The sequence below is a fragment of the Diaporthe batatas genome (genome assembly GCF_019321695.1).
Source record: "Diaporthe batatas strain CRI 302-4 chromosome Unknown Contig00001, whole genome shotgun sequence".
Lineage (NCBI taxonomy): Eukaryota > Fungi > Ascomycota > Sordariomycetes > Diaporthales > Diaporthaceae > Diaporthe > Diaporthe batatas.
The window spans coordinates 998,657-1,020,637 of NW_025408548.1; the positions used below are offsets into that span (position 1 = coordinate 998,657).

Sequence of the window (21,981 nt, forward strand, 5' to 3'; positions counted from 1 at the left end):
AGCACTTCTCTGGCCAGCAGCCACATGGGCAGCCACACCAATCAACCCCATCCATCCCGCATCCTCCTAGTAACTTGGCTAAGCAGGGATGAGCTTAGTCCGCCTCAAAACTGATCCAACAGTCACTGAAATAGATATTCTTGCTGGTAGTCAATTATCTGGTTCCGCTTCTATTCCGCGTAGGTCAGAAGACACACATGTCCCCTTCCTACAGCGGCAAACGCTCAAGACAGTAGTCTAGTATGTTGTTGTAACCATCATTATACCCGGCAGGCATTCGTGGTTCGATCGGTTGAAAACAGGTTGACTTGAGACATGAAGCCGCGGCATTGCAAAAGTTGGCAACTCGTGGCATTTGTTCAATTAGCCGGGGTGACTGGCCTTTTTAACCACAATATCCACGCTTCCCATTTAAAACCCCACCTTTGAGTCGACAGAGAGATATTTCTTTTCATGGCATGTAGGAAAGCCTAAGGCCAACTATGTGATCGAATACCCTTCTTGCGTAAATCGCGGAAGAAGGTATAGGAGTAAGCCAAGTCACCAGAAACAGCAGGGTCGAGATCCCCCCATGGGCGCCAAGGCTCGGGGCCAGTCATGGGCGGATAAACAACGTCTATAAAGATGGATAAACACAAATACGTTAGTGACTCGTGTGACCATGTTATGGAAATCAAGCTGGCAACAGGAAGAAGTTGGAACAGCTTACGGTGCTCAACCATCAACTCATCAATATTAGCACTAGCACCGCCGTTCTCAGGGTTGTCAGCCAGCAGGTTCTTGATGATCGGTACCTCGATCGGGGCCGAGTCAATGTCAAGCTTGAGGACGAAAAAGTCACCCGGCTTGGATATGCGCTTGAAGAGATCCACGGCGTTGAGCTTGTCGCCCTTGTCCATGGTCAGCGGGATGTTGATCAGGTTGTAGATGCCGACGAGATCGGGGGGCAGCTGGGACTGGACGAGCGTCGGGTCGAGCTTCTCGACCTCGACGGCGACGTAGGTGTCGAACGGCCGCCCGCGGGCGTGGTACGTGTCGTAGAACCACCGCCCGCTCGCGGCGGTGCCGCCGGGCCCGGCCCAGCCCTCAAAGTACGAGGAGCCGAGGTCCACAAAGACGTTGCGCGGCTTCTCAAACACCGTCATGCCGCCGCCGCGGGGGTCCTGGCTGGGGGTCAGGTGCGAGTGCCACGGCGGCACGCCGTGTGTCCTCCACAGGTGCGCCCTCCTGTGGTCGTCGAGCCCGATGGCCGAGGTGGCCGCCGCGTCGTATGCATAGGGCGCGAAGCCCATCGGCATGATGGCCTCTTTGCTCTGGTTCTCGTGGCGGCTGTCCCAGCCCGGCATCGTCAGCCGCTTTGCGCCGCACCACGGGTCAAAGGGGTCGCGCAGCATCCCCCACAACGGCTCGATGAGCTGCACGCCGCGGCCCGCGGACGGGCGGAAGGCTGCCAGCTTGTCGTCGTAGCATTTCCGGTGGTAGTGCATGCGCGAGAAGAGACGGTCCTCCGGGACCGGCTCGGTGTGGGGCATCGTGTCGAAATCGGTCCATGTGATGTTGGGGTCGAGGCGTAGGAGGCTCTCGATTCGCCGGACAATGTTGGTGCTCTTCTCGGCGTGCTCGGGTCGCGCGACTACGGAGCAAATGTCGTGCTGGGCCTCGTGGATGATCGAAAACCATTGCTCCTCGTATTCGCTCGCCTCGTAATGCGAGAACTCCCACTTGCAATACTGTTTCTTCTGCAATTTCTGCCAAATATTCCCGTACCAGGTATTTTGGCCCTGATGCGGTGGGCGGGGGCTACCTGAAGCATGGTTCTCCTTCTGACTGGCGGCCTGTACTTGCTCGTAGTGCTTGAGGGAGTCAATAAGCACGCTGGTATCGCTGAAGTCTAACAGCACGAGCACCGTGGCGAGCACCGAGAGGATTGCCAGTACGATTAGGATGTGAACTTTGTTCAGCCTTTTCTGTGATGAGAACATAGTGAAAACCTGTTGGGGGGGGAGCCTCGAGAGCCGATCAAGGAGATGGACTGTCAACGACCTCCAATGTTCGAATGCTCGATTGATCGTGAAGTTTGACTTGGCAAGTTGCCCAGGAAGTGAAGAATCACCTACATTCAGTAAAGGGCCAGGCGTGAGTGGATGGGACATTGCGCTCTCAGGGGCTGAGGGGCAGGTTCATACTGGACAGGAATTAAGCCACGTTCAAAATAAGACAATTGCTCAAGCCATCGCTTGGCGGGAGCGGCAGTTACCCACTTGGAAGCTTGTTTAATTGAGCAAGGGAGCAGCATGTGATACTCTTATCCCTAGATGAAAAGCCCAATGGTCTGCCCGATATAATGCCTCCCATTTTGGTGTTAGATACGTGGATATCTACGCAAGTATCGAGTGGCAAGCACTGAGAGTAGTTCACGGAAGAGGTTCCTGAATTCTGTGTACGAAGCATATAAATACTGATACGTTTAACGTGAGCTTGTTGGTTGCAATGAACGATGCATGCCCATTTATTCGGTAATCAAGGAGGCATATGGTGCGAAACTAGGGTAAATGTTTCGAGGCACATCTCCCTTATTTCTACTTAAGTAGGGAAGCCGCCCCTGCCCAGGTGGACCTATTCGCGGCCATGGTTCCGCACAATACCTCGACGCGGAAATGGAAACGTGTTTGACTGTGTCGAAGAAGCATAGTTAGGAGCTTTTAGCCAACGCAATTGCTTTCATCATGACTTTTCCAGCACTTTTCCAGTGTATGAAAATGATCGGGACTGCTATTGCAACTGGTCTAGGGCGCAATTCTCTGCAGGCAGGCGCTGCCCATCAGATTATGTACGTCAAGCTCCGCCACGGTTCCTCATATTGGCCCGAATTGCTCTGCTGGGAGAGTATTGCCCACCGTATATGGTTGCGGGTGAACGTCATAATTGGTACTTCTGCCATTAAACGCGTTGAAAACGCTTTTTGACCAAATCCTACTTGCCTGCGCCATCACCGATAATATGTAATTCACTGCCAAGGAGATCTTCAAATGACTGCGAACATTGTCGTGTGCTAAGAATTAGGCAATATTCAACCCCGACATGTGTCATGAGTGAGAACAACCCTACGGTTGGCTGGCTGAAGGTTGCCCAGCAACTGTGTGTGTCTGTGCCGCATCGCCCGCGGGCGACCAGACTGCGGCTGGGGACCAACGCCGCATGCTGCCTTGGCTTCTCCAACCCCGAGGAACTCGCATCACGCCTATTTGAACTTGTCTGCCATTCCAATTTGTTTCTAACTGAGCCGCTTTTATTTTTGTTCATTGTACTAGTGACAGCTCGCAAAGATGTCGACTCACGATCTCCAGACCCGACTGCAAGACTTGTCTATTGATGGCCACCGTAAGCAAGGCCAGGATAAGGAGAATTCGACTTCCCAAGGGCAAGACAAGGAGAATCTGAAGGCGAGTCCCAAATGATTCTCGAGTATCACGCAGCCGTTACTAATCCCCGTAACAGACCAGGCCGATGGGAAAGTCTCTCTCCTATACCTTCTTCCGCCCGAAACTCGTCAAAGTCGCCCTCCAAGCCAAGATAAACAACAGCACGTCGACCTCGTCTGTCCCCCAAACAGCGGAAACAAAGCCCTCGCAGGATCCCAAAGCAGCCCCTACCGTGACGGTCACCCCCGATGAGACCCCCGAAGCAAAGCCAACACCGGCACCAGCACCGGCACTGGCGAAGCTCACCAAGCAGCCCTCACCCCCCAAGGCCTTCCACCTCGGCATGTTCGAGATAGGCAAGCCCCTGGGCAAGGGCAAGTTCGGGCGCGTGTACCTGGCGCGCGAGCGGGCGCACGGGTTCATCTGCGCGCTCAAGGTGCTGCACAAGAGCGAGCTGCAGCAGGCGCGCGTCGAGGTCCAGGTGCGGCGCGAGGTCGAGATCCAGGCGAACCTGGCGCACCCCAACATCCTGCGGCTGTACGGGCACTTCCACGACCCGCGGCGCGTGTTCCTGATCCTCGAGTACGCCGGCCAGGGCGAGCTGTACGGGCACCTGCGCAGGGCGGCCGGGGGCAGGTTCGGCGAGGGCCGGGCGGCGCGGTACGTCGCGCAGATGGCCGGGGCGCTGCGCCACCTGCACCGCAAGAACGTCATCCACCGCGACATCAAGCCCGAGAACATACTGGTCGGCCTGCACGGCGAGATCAAGATCTCGGATTTCGGGTGGAGCGTGCACGCGCCCGGCAAGAGGCGCACGACGTACTGCGGCACGCTCGACTACCTGCCGCCCGAGATGGTGGCGGCGCCGGGTCCCCCCGGCGCCGACGGGTCCTACGACGAGAGGGTGGACCTCTGGTCCCTCGGCGTGCTCACGTATGAGTTCCTCGTGGGCGAGGCGCCGTTCGAGGATACCTTTGTGATGACGACCCGGAGGATCGCGAGCGGCGACGTGCATATTCCGTCGTTCGTGAGTGCTGAGGCTAGGGATCTCATAGAGAAGGTCGGTGAGCTCGATATCCGCTCGAGAAAAGGACTGGCTGCTGACATGCCTCAAAGCTGCTTGTCGTTGACCCCAGTGGAAGGCTTCCCCTCGACAGGGTCCTGCAACATCCATGGATCCTCAGGCATTGCCGAGGGGTCGGGGAGAGCTGCAAACCCCAAAGGCTGACGGGAACCTCTGACAAGTAGCCCCAAGGTGCGGCAGTAATATGCGCTATTATTCTGCTCAGGTGCCCACTACGCGGCCACCAGATACCCACAAGCCTTGTGTGGGACACTCTCCTATGGTGTCTATCACCACCTCTCCTTTGCCCGACGCGGGTCCACATCGCCAACGAAGTCGCTCATGATCTGGTATCGCTCGTCCAGCCGGTGCCTCGCCCTAAGTTCCAACGGTATGTCCTCATACTCGTCCCTCCTGAGCTTGTTCCACCCTTTGCCCCTCATCGGCGGCATCCTCACGGTCCGGTCGTTCTCCCTGTACATCATACCGTCGCCCGTCTCCATCAGGCTCGCCTCCAGCGGCAAGGTCGAGTATCCCGCGCCCGAGTCCTGGCCCCCCATCGTGGAGCCGAACACAGTGTCGGCTTCCGTGGCGCCGCCGGCAAGACCTCCCAGCGTTGCGGAGAGGCTGGCCTCGACCACGCCGCCCGAGATGCCGATGTAGAAGTTGGGTGCGAGGGGCGACGACCGGGCCATGCTCCACACGCCCGCGTAGGCATCCTTTCGGGGCAGGGATTTGGAGAAGAAAAAGGTGCCGTTCGGGCGGTAGTACTGGTCCCGCGACAGCTCGTGCCATGTGCACCGGCTGCCTGTTGGCCGGGCCTGGCACTGCGGCCGCGGTTTGGCGGGGAGGCCTGGGGCCTGGAGGAACGGCTGGATGGGCTTCGGGAAAGGCCGCTCGCCGCTGCACGGCAGCGCCGCGGTGTGGTAGTAGTCCTTGGACCAGCGGAAGTCGAAGACCTTGATGGTTGCGCCGTGGGCGCCGCCGGCGACGAAGTGGCCCGTGCCGAAGGGCAGGAGTGACTCGAACTCGGACCATGGGTCAATGTTGTCACAGTACACGAGGTCGGAGGGTGACTGTGTGCGTAGATCCTGCAGCCTCACCGAGCCGTCGCGCCAGGCGGTCAGGAGCAGGTTGGCGTTCCCGCCGGTGATGGATGAGGCGTCGATCGGGGTCAACGAATGGGTGCACAACCTGCCCTTACCATAGCTGATGTCAAATCGGTCCTCCAGGGCAGGGTTCTTGTAAGGGGACAAGGTCTCGATCCCGGTAGGAGTGATCGTGGCGTATCTGAGTTGGTGCTGACAGCCTTGCAAGGCAAAGGCCATCGTGTCTTCCCCCATCCACCGTGCGTACCCCAGGGTCATGCTTGGCACATCGAAGTGATCGGTCGTCAGGTCAAGATAGGCGGAGGGCTCGACGTTGACCCCGGATGCTTCAGGGAGACGGTACAGTTGCACCCCAGCCTTTGTAGCAGCAGCCACAAGCCTTTTCCGAGGAAGCACGTCGATAGAATTGATGGTGGCCTGGCTGAACCGTGTGGTTGGGCCGACTTCTTCGGTCCCATCGATGGTGGTGAATTCGGGGCTGAAATCGGCCATCTTCTCGCCGAAGCCCTTCTCGCTCAGATCCAGCAGGACAAGATGGCCATTGTCTCTGCCGACCAGAGCTCCTAAGCCATCGACAACATCCTCCACAACCGCGACGGCCTTGATATCATCAGGACCAGCGGAGTAGCCCTGGTCTTTCCCATCCAGCCGATGCCATGTGACCTGCTCCGGGCAGCCGCCTTTTCGCCCTAACCTTCGCCTCCTCGCAACAAAGTTCTCGCCAGCGCCCCAGACGACTAGCTCCTCCCTTGCCGCAAAGTCAAAGTGGGCATCCAGGACAGGATGATACGGAGTCGCCTGGCGGCGTCGCGGACCTCTGCCCTGGTTGAGACTGGCTTCTGGCAGCATGGCCTGGAAAGCAAGCGAGCGGCGCTCCCAGGCACGGGATTGCCAGGTCAGTGAGCTCGCTATCTCAGCCCATTTCGGATAGGTGGGTGAGGTGGGTGAGGGCACGAAGGGGATGGGCGTTGATGGGAACCGGGAGCGGACGAAAGCACGCCAGCCGCTCTCGTTGTCTGCTCTGATCAGGGATGCGAGACGTCTGTTTGCCAGGAGGAGGGCACGGATATCCCTTGCGGTATCTAGATGGACGACTATTATGAGTAGAACGTCATCTGGAAGGGTGTCGAGCATCGTCGACTTGAGTGGCCGTCGAAAGGACAGCAAGGCCTGATGAAGCCAGGTGGGCTTCGACAGGAGTGAGATTTGAGTCGGTTATAACTATTTCAGGTCGAGAATGTAACCGAGAATTCTGCAGTAGATAGGTTCTTAGGTGAAGAAGAGGCGGGTTTTATGCAGATACAGTTCAAGGCGCATGCATGCTGGAAGGAGAACGGGTCGAAAGAAACGTCGAGTGCAGTGGCGATGAAGTCATTAGGACCCTGAAAGCTCATACAGTAGCGCTGAGCGATCTGCGGCTAGTGGGGCTTCCAGGCACCAGGGCCCATTCTGGCCCATTCTTAGTCAGCGGGCCAACCTCAGTCCTGACTTGCCTGGGACAATCCTGGGCAATTGTGACTCACGTCTCTCAAAATACCTATGACTGCTATTGACTCCCACAAACCGACTCGGACCTTTCCGTCTTTTTTGGAGCGGTGAAAGACCCAAAACCCTCGAACTTGTTGAGTCACAGAAAAGCCCTGCCATGGCTATGCTCATCTATGGCTCTGCGCGACTCGACAGGCAGCGAGAATCGTTCCAAGGTTGTTATTTGGGCTCATGCTTGTCATGAGTGTTGGCGGTTTCATTTAGAGACTCAATTCTACTTGATGAGTCGCTGCTGCTGCTGCTGCTGCTGCTGCTGAGGAGATATGGACTGGTGAGTGGTCGTGGGAGAATGCAAAGCCATGAACAACTTCCTTTCAGGCCTGATTGGCAGTTCGACGATGCTCTAGAGGCGTAAATTAAGAAACTTCACATCTTTCACCCAGTCTCATCCATGTTCCCAAACTCGACACACGGACTGTGAAAAATCAATCAGCCCTTGGGCATGTCCAAACATCCATGGCATGCCGTCCTTGGTGACCCTACAGATCTTTGTGAGACAATTTTATATTCATTCTGCCATATCACCATGTCCATTTGAACGTTATGTGCTGGTGGAATTGACCCGACACAACCGCCCATTCTCACTCGGCAGGGTATTCGCCGTCACCACCTGCCACGACTCACTGCCCACGGCCGTAGCCGCGTAGAACACATCGCCCGGGTCGTACCTCTTCTTGATCTCCAGCAGCCGGGGGTACTTGTCCCCCCAGAACGCCTGCTGGAAGCCCGGCTCCATGCGGTCCGACTCGGCGAGGTAGCTGCCGGCGCCGGGCGTGATGTCGCGCCAGCGCTGCATGTGCCCGTGCGTGAGCGACTTGCGCGCCTCCCAGATCTGCTCGGTGCTGGCGTTGACGGGCCAGCGCACCGACTGGATGGCGAACAGCACGTTCTCGCGCCACGCGGGGTTGACCGCGTTGTCCGGGCTGTCTGGGGACGTCGCCTTGATGTTGAAGCCGACGATGACGAGGTTGCTCTCCGAGGAGAGGCGGATGTTGTCGAAGGTCGTGTTGAGGAGGCCTGGGTCCTCGAAGTTGGCGCGGGGGAACAGCCTGGACCCGTAGTTGGAGTTGACCTTTTGGATCGTCTCCAGGGGGAAGGACTGCACCCAGGCCGGGTAGAAGGAGTCGTAGTGGGTGATGTTCGGGTCGACCTTGATCCCGAGCGCGTCCAGCTGGGTGAGCCATGGGCCGAGGATGGCTTCGGTCTCTTCCAGGGTCTTGTTTGGCGCGAAGAAGGGCGTCATTTGGAATGTCCACACTCCTTGTTTAGGATTGTTCGGGAGCAGCAAGAAGTACGCATATGTTCCGAGGTCAGCGTTGTTGGGGAAGTAGTCGAAGTAGGCCCGCACTCCAGCCCAGAATGTCTCGTTGCCGACTGTGGATGTGTCAAATGAGAACCTCGACGCTGTGGTGGGTACATCCGGGTGCGCCTTGACTGTCACGGACGTGGCGACGCCGAATGTGCTGCCGCCGCCTCCACGTAGTGCCCAGAACAAATCTGTGTTCTGCGTGAAGTCGGCAGTCACAAAGTTCCCATCTGGCGTCACCACCTCGAATGCGAGGACCTGGTCGGCTCCGGTGCCGTAGATGGAGCTCAGGGGACTGTGTCCGCCGCCCTGGATATAGCCGCCCATTACACCTACGGTCTACGACATTTGGTCAGTTACAGCTGGTAACTTTCGAGGCCTTGTCTTTTTTTTTAATGTCCTTCCAAGGAGACTTACTTGACCCTCGCCACCAACCACAACCTTGCCCACCTCGCTAGCAGCCTTGTATATCTCAAACGCCTGAACACCGGTCCCGGTCTTGAAAGCGGCACCGGAGTATCCGCTGGCTTCGTCTTCATACTCGGGGATATACTGAATGTCTTTGAAGTGCCTAGTCCAGATACTCAGGGACTCTGCGCCACCAGACTTGCCAGAGAAGTCGTGCCCCGTGTTCTTAACCACGAGCCGCACGCCCGTGTTGCGCGCAAAGTTGACACCCGCCTGCACGTGCTTCGGCGTCGTGGCGTTGATGACATACATCGGGAAGCCACCGGGCGTGCAGCCCTTGCTGTCGTAGATGGTGGGCGGCATGCAGGTGAGGCCCTGGTAGATGGGGGAGAACATCTCGATGGGGTCCTGGAGGTGGATGTACGAGTTGGTCCAGTTGGCCGAGATCTTGCTGCACTCGGCCGCGTCGTAGTACGGCCCGTCATAGCATACCGACGCCCGTGGGTGCGGCTTCAGGAGGTTGCCGTCCACGGCCTGGTTGAGCGCGGCCCATGTCTCGTCGGACGGCCAGTCGGCGTCGCCTGGGTAGACTTTGCAGGACCGGGTGCTGCCTTGGTGTTGTGAGAGGGAACTGGACTGGAATAAATGGCTGGATCCACTTGGGAGTGCTTCGATGTCCGCCGCGGTGAGCTGCTCCCTTTCCGACTCGATGAGCTCCGGTGCCGCCTGGCCGCCTCTGGCCAAGAGCAAAACAACACAAAGCGAGACCTGAAGGGCTGACATGATGGATCAGTACAGTACAGTGGCAGGCCAGAGGTGCGAAGCCACATACCACAATCGAAAGCCCTGAAGCCATTCTAGCGGACGACTGAATTTATTGTTTTTCGACGTTGTAATGTTTCTGGGTCCGCCACCCGATATACGGGCCCGTCGCCTTGGCTTTGTAACCTCATTTCAGGCGGTCATTGTTAACTCGCCAGCTCGCTTTAACTCTCCATACCTTTTAAGGTCCCGATCAGCACTAGACGAATTCGGGACTCCGTCCGGGTCGCTGGAGTCCAATGGCACCCTGGCCCGCTGCCGATCTCCTCGGCGTACCCTCTGGGGGCGCAACTGATAAACCGGCGATCCAGCGCTCTGCCGCCCGGCCAAAAGACCATCAAAACCAATCTACCTATTAGTTATTCCTAGCAGTACATGAGACTCGTACCATCACTCCATCTGTGCATGACTAATAACGTAACTACTACCTAGATATTTTATATTAATATTATTAAACTTTTAAATTCTTAATATAATAGTTAATAAAATTATAAAATATAAAATTAAATTATTATTTTTATATTAATATTTAATAAATATATAGTAATATACTATTATTAATAATATAATGGAATAATAATATATCTTAAATAAATATATTTATTAAAAGTTTTTTAAAAAAAATAATATTATAAAATATATTATATAATTTAAATAAATATTCTTTTATAAATAAATAGGTAATTCTTAGAGGCTTTTAAATATAACTTAGAAATAGGAACTAGAATTAATATAACAAACATAAGCTATTCTATATATAGAACCCTAGTAACAATATTAGATACTGACTATTAATTGTACTATGACTCGACCCGCTAATAAGTACCTCCAGCCGCCGATGTTGCCACACCACTTCTGCCTGAAATTGTAAGTACCTCGCGCGATCAGTCCAATCACGCGCCTCGAGTCGCCGCAAGCTTCCAAAACCCAACTTGAAGCCTCAACAAATTGAAGCTTGAAATGAGCATCTTTCCAAGGCCCTTGATGCTGTAAGATATGCGCACACACCGCGTAGAATTCAACTACCTGATTACTCGGGTTGAAGGTCAATTCTCACAACAGACTTCATATCCCAGTGACCCAGTACCGTCTCCATCAAGCTGCACTTTCAACATCACATTGCTTGGTATGTATGTCCTCGGACGTATGCGAAATAGAAGCGAAACCAGCTAAACTCCAGGGGATAGTCTAGAACGGAGTTCTGGATATTTTATGGCCGAAAGTAGTAAGGCGTCGCCTACCGCCGCCGTTGGCGTTCCGACCATGGACGGTGTCGATGATGCCAACCCCCCTACAAGGGCTAGCCCAAAGTTGGGCGAAGAGCAACAGTTGTTTTATTTGAATGGTGATGGCTTGAGCTATGAAGACTTTGCTATGTACCGGAAAAATGGCTATCACCCCATTATCCTCGGCGACGTCTTGCCGAAGCCGGGTACCTGCGAAAACGATCAGTCCAAAGCTCCTAGGTACCGAGTGATTCAGAAACTCGGTTTCGGTGCATTTGCAACTGTGTGGCTTGCACGCGACCTTCTAGAATGGTGAGCACTGCCTTACTAGAAGTACTAGCATCACCGTTTTAATAAAAACAATTACTGAGCATCTCGTTCTTAGCCGATATGTTGCTCTCAAAGTCTGCTGCGGTATCGACAAGCCCTCCTTCAGCAGGGAGACGAATATCTTATACGGAATCCAACAATCTGGCCGAGCACACCCTGGATTTGATAACATCTTGACTTTTTATGAGGCTTTTATCATATCAGGCCCAAATGGGTTTCACGAGTGTCTTGTTACCGAAGTTGTGGCTCCATTGGAAGGATTAGGAATTAAGCAGGGATGGCCGAAAAAGGACATCTTGAGGCAGATTGCATCTGCAGTTCTCCTATTACACTCCCAAGGAATCGCACACGGTGGTAAGTATAATGAGTCTTGCTGGACCTGAAAACACTCCGAGATAAACCGACCTGTGGACAACCGCACTGACAGCACCGGCCTTGGACGCAGACCTGCACGGGGACAACTTTGGCGTCGCCGCACCAGGACTTCAGGAGATTTCTGAAGAGGATATCCAGGATTTCTTCCTAGGCGACCAAGAGGTGCTTCCGGTGATACCCCGGGACCCAATATTTCCTAGAAATACGGTACCAGCCTACGTCACTCCATCAGCACAACTCGGAGCCTTCCTCGCAGAACAGGGCCAATACCCGAAACCTATCTCGGCCACCATCAAGTTGCTCGACTTTGGAAGAGGTAAGCAGGAGCATTTTATTGACTGATTGGCGCCTGTGCGCTTGCTCCGTTGTAGACTGAATAGCATCCTTACAGCATTTTCCGTTGACCGGTCTCCTCGCCACTTACCTGGCGGGGCCCCTTTCCAAATTCGTCCCCCTGAGGTAATACTTTACGACATTACTAACGGCAACGCGGGGACCGTTTGGAGTAAGGAAGCGGATATATGGGCGTTGGGGTGCACGGTAAGATCCTGAACACTTTCTTTTTTGAGTCGCAAGTCTTAGCGCATGGCAGATCGTAATATTTAGACTCAGCACCTGACCTGTTGATGCCAACTAGATTTATCCCGGAATCCTAGTCGACCAACACGGCTTTCGAGACTTTTACCAGCGTCTCGGAAATGCCCTCCGCGTTGGTGGCTCACCGCCTAAGGAATGGCTCGAGTGCCTAGACTTTGAGAAACTTTCTAGTTCCATAAGTCGTGATTTACGTGGGAGCGCACCAATCTTGTCTAAAGACCAGCTTATTTTAGAACTATCAGAAGCTGCTGTGACGAGCTGGAGAGACAAGCAATATCGTTGGGATGCTCAGTCAAAAGGAATTATCGATCTGATTCAGCGAATGGTTGTGACTGAGCCTAGTGCTCGACTGGATATAGCAGGAGTACTAACACACCCTTGGCTGTGTCGGGACGTATGATTGTGAGTATATCGGTCTCTGTATAACGCAGGAATATTAGTATAGGTTCGTTATCTTACAACTGGAATGACAACATCCTTGATCCCGCTAATTGGTTGAAATCTAAAGCATCTTGACGCACTCTTTATGTCTACCGATATGCATTCTGTCATGGTCAAGACACCCACCTGTATTACTCACGAGGCTCCTTTCGCTCCACAGAAATTAACCTGTTTATGAGAAGGACGCAGCAACCCTCTTCAGGGAGGAATCTGAGCGGATAGAGAATGTGACTTCTGACGAAATTCCGGAGGAACATTCTTCCCGGATTGGCTCAATTCATAGGCCATGCGAGCCTGTGTGTTTGCTGACTCTTGCATATTCTATCTTCCAGGGGGCTCAGGTGGCACAGTGATCGTCGACAGCGGCATCAAGATCATAGAGGAGATGTGGAGAGAGGAAGCTGCGAAATATGACGGAGACTAGACGTCTGGCACACACAGCACATCATATTAGCGTAGCAGGACAGACTGCATGATTACTATAGTCGCCTTGGTAAGCCGGGCAAGGACCCAAATAGAACAGCTTGAGGGTCTGGAATGGCCGGTGCTTTTCATTCCACTAGGGACCGGTGCACTCTCAGGTCAGGTTTTATCAAGGGATTTAATGGAGACGATGAGTTGCGCGGGCCAAGTCCGCGTGAGTCGACTCCTTCTACATTGTTGGTACTTATGTAGTTGTTGGTGGCACAGCCCTGGAGCTCAGGGCATAGGAAAGCTGCAGCCTATTTTAGCAAATCAGGTCCCCTTGAAAAAGACCCCACAAAGGGAGAACAGTAATATGATAGGTGATTTTTTTTCTTAAGCGAGTTTGTAGAGCCTCTACTCCGATCTGTGGGAGCCGTGTCGGACATGTGGGCAGCTGATTGATCTGTGCATTTCTTTTTTGTTGGGGACGGCCTACAAGATTTAAAAGCAGCCCGTTTCACGCCACTCAGACGCCTCCACACTTCCGTACTCGACAGGATTCCCACACTCTCCGTCACTCATCCTTCTCACCATCCAGAACACAATGCCACCGCCCGGCCAAGCCTCATCCAAACGGGAGATTGCCTTGAGCTGGCGCGAGGAGGACATCATTGCCGCCTGGGAACAGACACCACGAGTGAGGCCTAGCGGCTATGGTGTGACGGGCTTCGCTTTCCCCCCACAACTTGAACAACCCATCGCTTACGTTAAGGTTGGCTCCCAAGCTGCACTCCAGCCAGAGCTGCGGAACCAAGAGTATGTCTGGAAAGCTCTTAATGATATGCCACCAGATCAGACAAGAGGAATCCGTACCCCTTGTGTCTACCGCACATTCCAGAGCGGCCATTGGTTCTATATCGTCATGGAATACATCCCCGGAAAGACACTGCAACAATTGATGGACCAGAAGGACTGGAGTGACCCACAAAGAGCTGCTCGGACCAACAGTATCGCAAGGGCCATGAGGCTGCTTATGTCAATTCCAGTACCTGCAGGGCAAACGCCTGGCCCTGTTGGCGGTGGTCGAATCCGGCATTCCCTGTTTAGGGATGACATTTCGTATTGCGTTTACTCATCAGTCGACGAGCTGGAGAAGCACTTGAACGATGTAAGTGGATACACAGGGAGCCCCGTTGTCCCAAGGCAGCCCCAGTTCTGATCGTGGTTAACACGAATTGCTACCTAGGCGTCCACCATCAGATTCAAGACATCCCCGACTGTTAACCTTGAGAAGAGCCTATGTTTCTATTACAGTGACTTCTATGCTAGCAACTTTATCTTTACTGATTCTGGTGATGTTGCTATTATTGACTTCGACCAGGCCGGGTTCCTGCCCCCCAGCTTTATGTCCTATGCCTTGGCCGAAAGCCATTGGGTACCCGGCATATGGGTTAGTGACGTGTTGAAGCTTCCTGATCACAATCTCGCGGCTATGAGGCATATTCATTACTATTTTATGATTGGCGGTTCTTCTTTCGGTGAGTGGGAAGAGCCCTGCCCTTGGAGTCAAACCTAAACTGCGGATAGCTAACATCAAATCGCTTCTTAAAGGCCTCCCGCGTCGACCTAAGAACGACAGGACACAACTAGAGGGTTGGACTATTCAGGCTTATAGACAGCATTGTGAATCCTTTCAGGGAAATTAGGAAGACGAACCAACATTCCGGGAGTGTAACGCGCTTTCAAGAGCGTCCCTGTCTGGGGCGTCTGCCACATGTCATCGGCAGAGGCAGCCCGCATTGTCATAGGTGAAGAGGCTGGAAAATGGGGCTGAGGCAAATGGTGGTTTCGTTTTTAATCCCCATACATGTAAAATGTACGTGGCGCCTTCATACAGTGGTAAACGCTCAAGACCCAGCGTTTGAAGAAATACAGTGTCAATAACAGTGGCTGAGGCAAAATGGATGATGCAGCTTTAGCGCTGCGGTGAGATGATGTCTAAAATAGACTTTAGGTACGAGAGAAAAGAAAAGAAGAGGAAAAGAAAGGGTAATTACATATACATGTGTCTTGCGGGTAGATGATGGTGGAGACGTCCTGGCCCTTAATATATCAAAACTTGTTACTACATAGTACAACAGTCCTGGTTGTTGTCTAGCGTGAGAGTGAGCTCCTCTGGGAATGGGGGAAGGCGACTGGCCCCTCTCTAGCTTCTTGTATGCGATCCTTTTGCCCGTGGCCCGCGTATAAAGGCATCTGAGAGCTCATGAACCCTGGCCTATTCCCTATAGGTGGTTTCGCTTCTATTCCATATACGTCCGAGGACATACATGGCGCCTTCATACGGTGGAAGATATTTGAGTAGATAAAGGCAACACCCATTGAGCGTGAACTGACCAGGATCTTCTTATATAAAATTAGCCTGAATTACAGTTCCTTACACATAGCGATACACATTAGTTATAGTACTGGGCGCTCTTCGTAACTGGGCTGTGCTCATGCCTCGGGCTCCCCACGGCGACCTGGAACTGGACAGCATCCCGTCCCCCACCCACTTTCATAGTCTCCTGCCTGACTTCATGGGTGACATGCACTTTTAAGATCCGACGGGTCGACTCGTCGTCTTCCGAGTGATGGTCGCGGTCGCCCATGACCGTGTCGAGATCCGGGTTGGTCAGCTTCACATGCGTGCGGCGCCCGCCGGTGCCGCCGATGGTCACTAGGTTGATGTTATTATGGCCGGAGGGGCCTGTCGCATAGTTGTCGCTGGAGCCGTAGTTCGAGTAGAGTTTCTTGAAAAGGGGGCGAAGCATGGGCAGGGAGCCGCATATGATTCCGAGGTCGCATTCGAGAACTGTCAACATGACGATTTTGGCGATGGTGTCTGTGGGAGAAATCATCAGTCCCGCTTTAATGGAAGAAAACGCTTCTTGCGGTGCGAGAGCAGAGAAAACGACGGACGGCAAGACTCACAGAATTTATCAACCTCAGCCGTGTAGGCCCATGTATAGCCGATACGGATAGTCGTAGCCACAGCGGCCAAGACACCCAGTGACAGAATACCCACAGTCGCTATCTTGGCTTTCTTAGGGATCTGTAGGTGGCGAAGCAGGAAAGCAGGCACTGAAGCGGTTGCAATGTCCGTGAAAATGTTGGCGGCGGATACGAAGTAGGACACCTGCAGGATAACCGTCTGTCCCGAAGTGCAGTCTCCCGGTTCTCCCCAGGCGGCTGAGACTGGCTTGCACTGGAAGATGGCTACCGGCCACGAGATCTGCCACACTATCCAAGCCAGCGCAAGGAGCGCCCAGAGGATCCTCTGATATATCCTACTGGTGTCTTGGGAAAGCCGGAGCATGGTCCAGATGATGCTGGACTTGATGAGAGCACCGTCCAGCACGTAGAGGAACTGCCAAATTATCGTCCATAGTCCCATCTTATACATCATGCCGACGGTGATAATGTCGTCGTGTGACCCGATTCCGCTGAAGGCGAGGACCATGACGGATGCATTATGTCCGAGGTTGACTACCTGCAAGAAAGTTCATCGGCTAGGGTTCATCAAAAGAAGAGTTGATGTGGCAACTTACCCATCCTGCAAGCATCAACCAGTCCTCGGTAGAGAAGGCCGTCACCGTGAAGCGGACATAGAACCGGAGACACACTACCAGGCTGGACACGACGGTCATGACAATCGTCACTATCAGCATGTCGAGCGCGAGGCCCTCCGGTTGGATGGGCTCGAACTCGGTCGTCGTCAGATTCTTCGCCATGTTTGCGGTTCGTCCAGGCCGCCCGCAGCATCCGGCGTGTGGTTGAATGTCTTCAAGACAGCTTCGCCTCGAAAACTTCGCAGGAGGTGTGATTCCGCCGAAGACGCCGAGAACGACTTCTGTTTCAGCATTTAACCATGACCCACCCTTGATCAGTGTCTGCAGGAGACGGTTTTTGCTGGCATATTAACACGATTACCTGATGGATCATTTTCCAGAGTTTCATCGGGGATCATCGATTTCCAAGAAGAAGAAGGGGCGTGATGCCATTAAGGGGGCGGCAGGACCCCGGGGCTGTCCAGCAGGGCACCAAACAACGAATTGGTCCCCGGAGCAAGACGAGATCCACTATTCCTCATGAAGACTACACATGGCATGGAACAGGGAAAATTTCCAGGGCTCTGAATCTTGTTGCTTCTCGCCACCCCTCCACATACATAAGTACTTAGGTACCTACCTAGGTACCTAGGTACCCTGGGGACATGTAGGCGAGAACCTTTGAAGCACAATCCTATCGCCGCACGATCGCCAAAGAACCTGGAAGGATGGTTGGCACATGGCACCCGTTCAGCCAAGCTTTATGCTAAGCCTCTTCTGCACCGGCAGATTCTCGTTTCCCAGCGGCAGTCTTCTGCGGAGGAGTTCTCAAGTGCTGTCATTGGTTTCTACTGTAACAGCTTGCCGTACGCTCCACGCGAGGTGGACTCGCTGTAGCCGATACTATTCTACAGCTGCGCCCCATGCAGTACACAATTTTCTAGTAGTAGCGGAAATCTGGGTCCGGAGTAATGCCTAATTTGGGCTTCGTGTTGGGAGAAGCGGTACCGAAAGTAGGATTGAGTGGAAACCATCTCGTTGCGTTGGGTCATTGTCGACGTGATTTGCGACTGGACCGACCTGTTGGTGCCGGATCCACTCAAATATGCCGGGCTACTTTGCGTCTTCTACATTCCAGAACAGCAAGCTGTATCAACGGATGACTACCCTAGGGTACCTATATAGGAAGTGAGCGATATTTTCTCGAGGATGCGGCAAACGTGGGGTTGATACCGGAGGCTTGGCGGTGAGAAAAGGTATCCAGGCAGGCAAAAGTGGTGTGTTATATATTGGGAACACCTTCCGCTGTGAGAGGATGGTACAACCCAACCCCCGTGAACCCATCAGAGAGATCCCCCCCTGCAGTACGCCAAGAAAATGTCTACAACTACGACCGAGGAGCTCCCCATCGTGCCCGAGGGCGTCACTCCCGAGTGGCTGGGAGCCAAGCTTGGACACAAGATCAAGTCGCTCGAAAACACACGCAACATCTTCGGCACGGCCAGCAAGCTCTTCTACACCATTACGTACGAGGACGGAAACGATGCGGACGAGTCTAGGCCCAAGCATGTCTGCATCAAAGGCGTTTTCAGCCCAGAGATGGTGGAACAGCAGCCCTGGACGCTCAGTCTGGCGCAGCGCGAGGCCGATTTCTTCTCCGAGATCGCGCCCAGCATTGAAGGACAGATGATCTTTCCAACGAGCTTGTGGGGCGGCAAGAGCGAGAAGCAGGGTATCGCCATCATGAGCGACCTCGTCCACGAGGGGTGCACCTTTGCCCCAGAGGTCGCCAATTACTCGGTCGAAAAAGTCAAGAATGGCGTGGAACAGCTGGCGGGTCTGCATGCGCGTTACTGGGGCCAGAGTCAGGAAGATCATCCCTGTAAGCTGATCCCCCTGGCGGCGGCTGCTCCCTTTGACCACCGCTTGAGGAAAATAGTTAGGCTGACTGAAGAGCAGGGATCTGGAATAACTACGACCCAGCAATGAAGTTCATGTGCACGCCATGGCACGACATCGTTCGCGAGCCCGGCCGGCCCAAGCTGCCAGAGTACCTGATGGACGGTGCACGATGCAACGAGGCACTTGACCGGTACTACGCCGAGCGCAACCCCCGGTTCCGCACACTCCTTCACGGCGACACGCATCTCGGGAACGTCTACTTTACCGACGACGGGCGCATCGGCTTTCTCGACTGGTCGGCGTTCCACTTTGGCTCGTGCTTCCACGACATCTCATACCACCTGACAACCATGCTCAGCGTCGAGGACCGCCGGGCCCACGAGATGGAGATCCTCGACCACTACCTCGAGAGCCTGCACCGCAAGGGTGGTCCCAAGTTTGACCGCAACGACCCTGAGCTGATGATCGAATACCGCCGCTCCTTCATGACCAACGTCGTCTGGATTGTTTGCCCTGCTGCTTTGCAGTCCAAGGAGCGCATAGAGTCCTTCTGCGAGCGCACTGTTGCCGCGTACAACGACCACAAGGTCATCGACGTGATCCTCAACCAGCCCAAGCCATCGGCCGCGGCATGAAGCAGACGAAGCCGAAAATGGGTCGCGCGGGGTTTCCGGGGGCAGCTGGTTGGACCTGTTGGTCCAGTGTTGGTCCAGGGGCTAAACCTTAGAATCCACATGTGAGGTTGAACGCACGATGGTGGGGAGATGTCATGTAGACGACTCCAGTCTGCCACCAATACGGAGTTCAGCAGGCCAGATACCAGCAGGGGTTGGCAAGCTGCCTTCACTGCATGGGTAGACGGATCATCGCAGGTGATATCGGGCCCACATGAGCAGTCGAGCTAGTGAAGACTAGATCACCTGTCAAAAAAGATTCAACCGAGTTTCAGGCCGAACTTCAACGCTCCTTTCGTGAGAAACATTACCAAGTGTGGACAGGCGTTGAGTTGACAGGTGATTTTGCCAGGATCTTTCCCTGTGGGGGCCCGTACGGGTTGATGAAAGGAACCCAACAGGATGGCCCCGCTCGCCTAGCTTCCGGTTGTTCGGGTTTGGCTTGCGCCACGATAAGAGAGGTTGGTCTAAAAGATCCCTGTCTGTGATCCAGTAGGCCCGAGTCATGAGCGAGTCCAAGGCTGGCATTCCGGAAACGTGAGGTGACCGAGGATCGCACGACAGCGACGGACGCAACCGCTGAAGATAGTCCAACCAGGCAGCCAGGCCAGGTAGACCAAGAGCTCACAATGCTGCACAAGAGTGTTTTTTTTCTGCCAGGTTCGAAGCAGTCGCGACGAGGTTGCTTGATCGGCTCGCGAAGAACAGGTCACCCAAGACCACGGGAGTGATGGAATGCTTTGGTGTTCGTCTTATTCTATTCAACACACTCGGTGTCTGCCAAGTCGATCATTGACAGCAGGGAACACAGGGACAGAGATTGGAATCTACGCCCCACGTTCAAATTGTTGATCAGTAATATTTTGGTTTGCGTTGGTTAAGGATTTTGACCAACAGCCAGCAAGTGGACCAATAAGCAAGTGACCGACCCAATCGAACTGTGGGCTACGATGTGCCCATGTGCATCAGGCTCGTCCGCGGAACGTGAGCTGTCTCCTCTAGGTCTAAACGGGGCGTAGCAACCTGCCTGCCCTGTCACGGGAGGAACATAAGAGAGGTGAAGCTCTCCAGTCTTTGTCGAAATCTTACCTAGCCATTCAAATAATACATATCCCAGTTAAGAAAAGAAGCAATGAGGGAAGAAAGCCCCCAACGAAGTCGAGTATAGAGTACCTAAGTAGCTAAGGGCCTCAACGGCTGCAAGTGCTCTGTTGCGGGCTCATCGACCGCTTCATGGACAACCTGGATCGGTTGGACGTTGGCCTACAGCTCAGATGCGTCCGGGCTACGCTTATGGCGTACTCCACCGTACCATCAAGTAAAATTGACTCGTGTGTGACCTCTACAGCTTATCATTATGTTATCTGAAACTTCAGAACTGGTGCGGTGGTCAGGACCATGGAGTCGGTCAGCTCGATAGATGATGGCCATAGAATCACTGTCTACCATTGCCTATCATTATAGCTGGTTTGTCTTCGCCCACTCCACAAGACCTCCATGGTTGAGAGTTCTTGATTGTATAGATCCTGCATCTTGCCATAGGATGGCTCCATGGTTCTGCTTTCCTTGAACTTGAACGGTTGCATCCGCGCCTTGTCCGACTGCGTCATCTTGGACCTGGCAGGGACCTAGGCCACCGAAACATTGATGTCACTCAAACTTGAGCTACTCCACGACCATTGCAAAAGTCGCGATCTTGCGTAAGCCTTGTCTGAATCTCTCTGTTTGCGCATGGGGCCCAGCTTCTGCTCCTCAAGCTTCCTCAGAGCCTACGCGACATCTCGCCTCAGCTTGGCACGTTGGCTTAATATCTTTCTTCCACAGTAGATTTGATGCGGTAGACGCTGCTTCTTCCATGGGTAGATATTCCTGGAATCCTTGTGCCCTGGGAGCGATGCCTTCCAGCCTTGTCTGTGCGAGGCTGAGCCACCTGTAGACGTGCCCACAGACGTGCTGCATTCTCTTTCCACTGTTCTTGGCACTGTAATTTTTTTTTTAACTCTGGGTCTTAAGTGTTAAGCGTTTACGAATATATCAAAGCGCCAAATACATTTTATATGTATGGGGATTAAAAATGAAATCACTTCTCCACCGCTTCCCTGACGGTCGCATCTCATCACATTCCAAGAGCTCGAAGTGTGGATGTTTTGACAAAGTTCCCAAATGACGGAGATTCGGAAAAACTTCCGTGGTTTTGCACCACGATTCAAGACATGTACAAACGCTGTGGATAGGTATCACCAGCAGGGCAATACTGCTCAGCGATCCGAAACTCCTTCAAGAACAAGTGGACGGTATCGAACAAGTCCTCCTCCCAAGGCTGCTGCAGAAGGACACGCCCTAAGTGCACACAACTTGGTGGACCAGATACAGGCGCTTTGATCTTTCAATGGCGTCACTGAGGAAGAGACAAGCGAAAGATGGCAGGTCGGGATCGAACCTTTCTGCGGTGGTTGCCTGTATCTTCCTCCCACCCCACACAGCCTCACAACTCCCGAGTTCCTCAGTATGAGCTTTCGCGCAAAGGATATAGGGGGGAACGGCTTGACATTGTCTTCTTAGTGGCGTCAGTCACGCTGCTGGGCTATGGATGGCTTGACATATCACATTTCATCAGACATGATCAAGGCATGGCTTCCATGAGGGAATTTCGTGGTGATGTAAGAACTGAAAGACTAGAGAAGTATGAAAGGTAATAACTCTTGCACTTTTCAGTATTCTTCCCTCTCCAAGCCAAGCATTTATGCATCCAGTGTGGGTGAT

General features: G+C 53.6%; 8 protein-coding genes across 8 annotated transcripts; 4 read left to right on the forward strand and 4 right to left on the reverse strand.

Moving 5' to 3' along the window:
* Positions 1-470: 470 nt before the first annotated feature.
* KVR01_000855 (uncharacterized protein) lies at positions 471-1,982 on the reverse strand (the record flags this gene model as incomplete). The annotated part of the gene is made up of 2 exons (XM_044786197.1): positions 471-616; positions 710-1,982. The coding sequence occupies 2 exons, from the start codon at positions 1,980-1,982 to the stop codon at positions 471-473; spliced, it is 1,419 nt and encodes a 472-aa protein (XP_044650804.1).
* A 1,247-nt stretch (positions 1,983-3,229) lies between these two features.
* KVR01_000304 (uncharacterized protein) lies at positions 3,230-7,577 on the forward strand. Its single transcript, XM_044795023.1, has 3 exons — positions 3,230-3,443; positions 3,499-4,482; positions 4,539-7,577. The coding sequence occupies exons 1-3, from the start codon at positions 3,327-3,329 to the stop codon at positions 4,668-4,670; spliced, it is 1,233 nt and encodes a 410-aa protein (XP_044650253.1). The 5' UTR covers positions 3,230-3,326; the 3' UTR covers positions 4,671-7,577.
* On the reverse strand, positions 4,776-6,728 carry KVR01_000938 (uncharacterized protein; the record flags this gene model as incomplete). The annotated part of the gene is made up of 1 exon (XM_044782930.1): positions 4,776-6,728. The coding sequence occupies one exon, from the start codon at positions 6,726-6,728 to the stop codon at positions 4,776-4,778; it is 1,953 nt and encodes a 650-aa protein (XP_044650887.1).
* A 22-nt stretch (positions 7,578-7,599) lies between the features above and the next one.
* On the reverse strand, positions 7,600-9,833 carry KVR01_000013 (uncharacterized protein). The gene is made up of 3 exons (XM_044787787.1): positions 9,689-9,833; positions 8,866-9,632; positions 7,600-8,787 (listed from the first exon to the last, which is right to left on the reverse strand). Exons 2-3 carry the CDS (start codon positions 9,250-9,252, stop codon positions 7,684-7,686), a joined length of 1,491 nt encoding a protein of 496 aa, XP_044649962.1. The 5' UTR covers positions 9,253-9,632; positions 9,689-9,833; the 3' UTR covers positions 7,600-7,683.
* Positions 9,834-10,565: 732 nt separating this feature from the next.
* Positions 10,566-13,071, forward strand: KVR01_000303 (uncharacterized protein; the record flags this gene model as incomplete). The annotated part of the gene is made up of 8 exons (XM_044783898.1): positions 10,566-10,667; positions 10,755-10,804; positions 10,866-11,216; positions 11,290-11,588; positions 11,662-11,925; positions 12,001-12,149; positions 12,247-12,600; positions 12,931-13,071. Exons 3-8 carry the CDS (start codon positions 10,891-10,893, stop codon positions 13,069-13,071), a joined length of 1,533 nt encoding a protein of 510 aa, XP_044650252.1. The 5' UTR covers positions 10,566-10,667; positions 10,755-10,804; positions 10,866-10,890.
* Positions 13,072-13,614: 543 nt separating this feature from the next.
* On the forward strand, positions 13,615-15,153 carry KVR01_000880 (uncharacterized protein). The gene is made up of 3 exons (XM_044781963.1): positions 13,615-14,220; positions 14,299-14,590; positions 14,664-15,153. The coding sequence occupies exons 1-3, from the start codon at positions 13,657-13,659 to the stop codon at positions 14,756-14,758; spliced, it is 951 nt and encodes a 316-aa protein (XP_044650829.1). The 5' UTR covers positions 13,615-13,656; the 3' UTR covers positions 14,759-15,153.
* Positions 15,150-17,174, reverse strand: KVR01_000706 (uncharacterized protein). Its single transcript, XM_044784095.1, has 3 exons — positions 16,643-17,174; positions 16,026-16,584; positions 15,150-15,936 (listed from the first exon to the last, which is right to left on the reverse strand). Exons 1-3 carry the CDS (start codon positions 16,823-16,825, stop codon positions 15,509-15,511), a joined length of 1,170 nt encoding a protein of 389 aa, XP_044650655.1. The 5' UTR covers positions 16,826-17,174; the 3' UTR covers positions 15,150-15,508.
* Positions 17,175-17,648: 474 nt separating this feature from the next.
* On the forward strand, positions 17,649-20,331 carry KVR01_000027 (uncharacterized protein). The gene is made up of 2 exons (XM_044793433.1): positions 17,649-18,524; positions 18,602-20,331. The coding sequence occupies exons 1-2, from the start codon at positions 18,020-18,022 to the stop codon at positions 19,177-19,179; spliced, it is 1,083 nt and encodes a 360-aa protein (XP_044649976.1). The 5' UTR covers positions 17,649-18,019; the 3' UTR covers positions 19,180-20,331.
* The last annotated feature ends 1,650 nt before the right edge of the window (positions 20,332-21,981 follow it).

Coding starts and splice junctions, on each gene's coding strand:
- KVR01_000706 (XM_044784095.1), bottom strand. CDS start 16,825: ATGGCGAAGAATCTGACGACGACCGAGTTCGAGCCCATCCAACCGGAG. Junction 16,585..16,642: donor GGTTGATGCTTGCAGGATGG/GTAAGTTGCCAC, acceptor ACTTTCTTGCAG/GTAGTCAACCTCGGACATAA. Junction 15,937..16,025: donor GGCTGAGGTTGATAAATTCT/GTGAGTCTTGCC, acceptor TTTCTCCCACAG/ACACCATCGCCAAAATCGTC.
- KVR01_000880 (XM_044781963.1), top strand. CDS start 13,657: ATGCCACCGCCCGGCCAAGCCTCATCCAAACGGGAGATTGCCTTGAGC. Junction 14,221..14,298: donor TGGAGAAGCACTTGAACGAT/GTAAGTGGATAC, acceptor ATTGCTACCTAG/GCGTCCACCATCAGATTCAA. Junction 14,591..14,663: donor GATTGGCGGTTCTTCTTTCG/GTGAGTGGGAAG, acceptor CGCTTCTTAAAG/GCCTCCCGCGTCGACCTAAG.
- KVR01_000304 (XM_044795023.1), top strand. CDS start 3,327: ATGTCGACTCACGATCTCCAGACCCGACTGCAAGACTTGTCTATTGAT. Junction 3,444..3,498: donor AAGACAAGGAGAATCTGAAG/GCGAGTCCCAAA, acceptor TCCCCGTAACAG/ACCAGGCCGATGGGAAAGTC. Junction 4,483..4,538: donor CTAGGGATCTCATAGAGAAG/GTCGGTGAGCTC, acceptor CATGCCTCAAAG/CTGCTTGTCGTTGACCCCAG.
- KVR01_000013 (XM_044787787.1), bottom strand. CDS start 9,252: ATGTTCTCCCCCATCTACCAGGGCCTCACCTGCATGCCGCCCACCATC. Junction 8,788..8,865: donor TGGTTGGTGGCGAGGGTCAA/GTAAGTCTCCTT, acceptor CAAATGTCGTAG/ACCGTAGGTGTAATGGGCGG.
- KVR01_000027 (XM_044793433.1), top strand. CDS start 18,020: ATGTCTACAACTACGACCGAGGAGCTCCCCATCGTGCCCGAGGGCGTC. Junction 18,525..18,601: donor GAGTCAGGAAGATCATCCCT/GTAAGCTGATCC, acceptor ACTGAAGAGCAG/GGATCTGGAATAACTACGAC.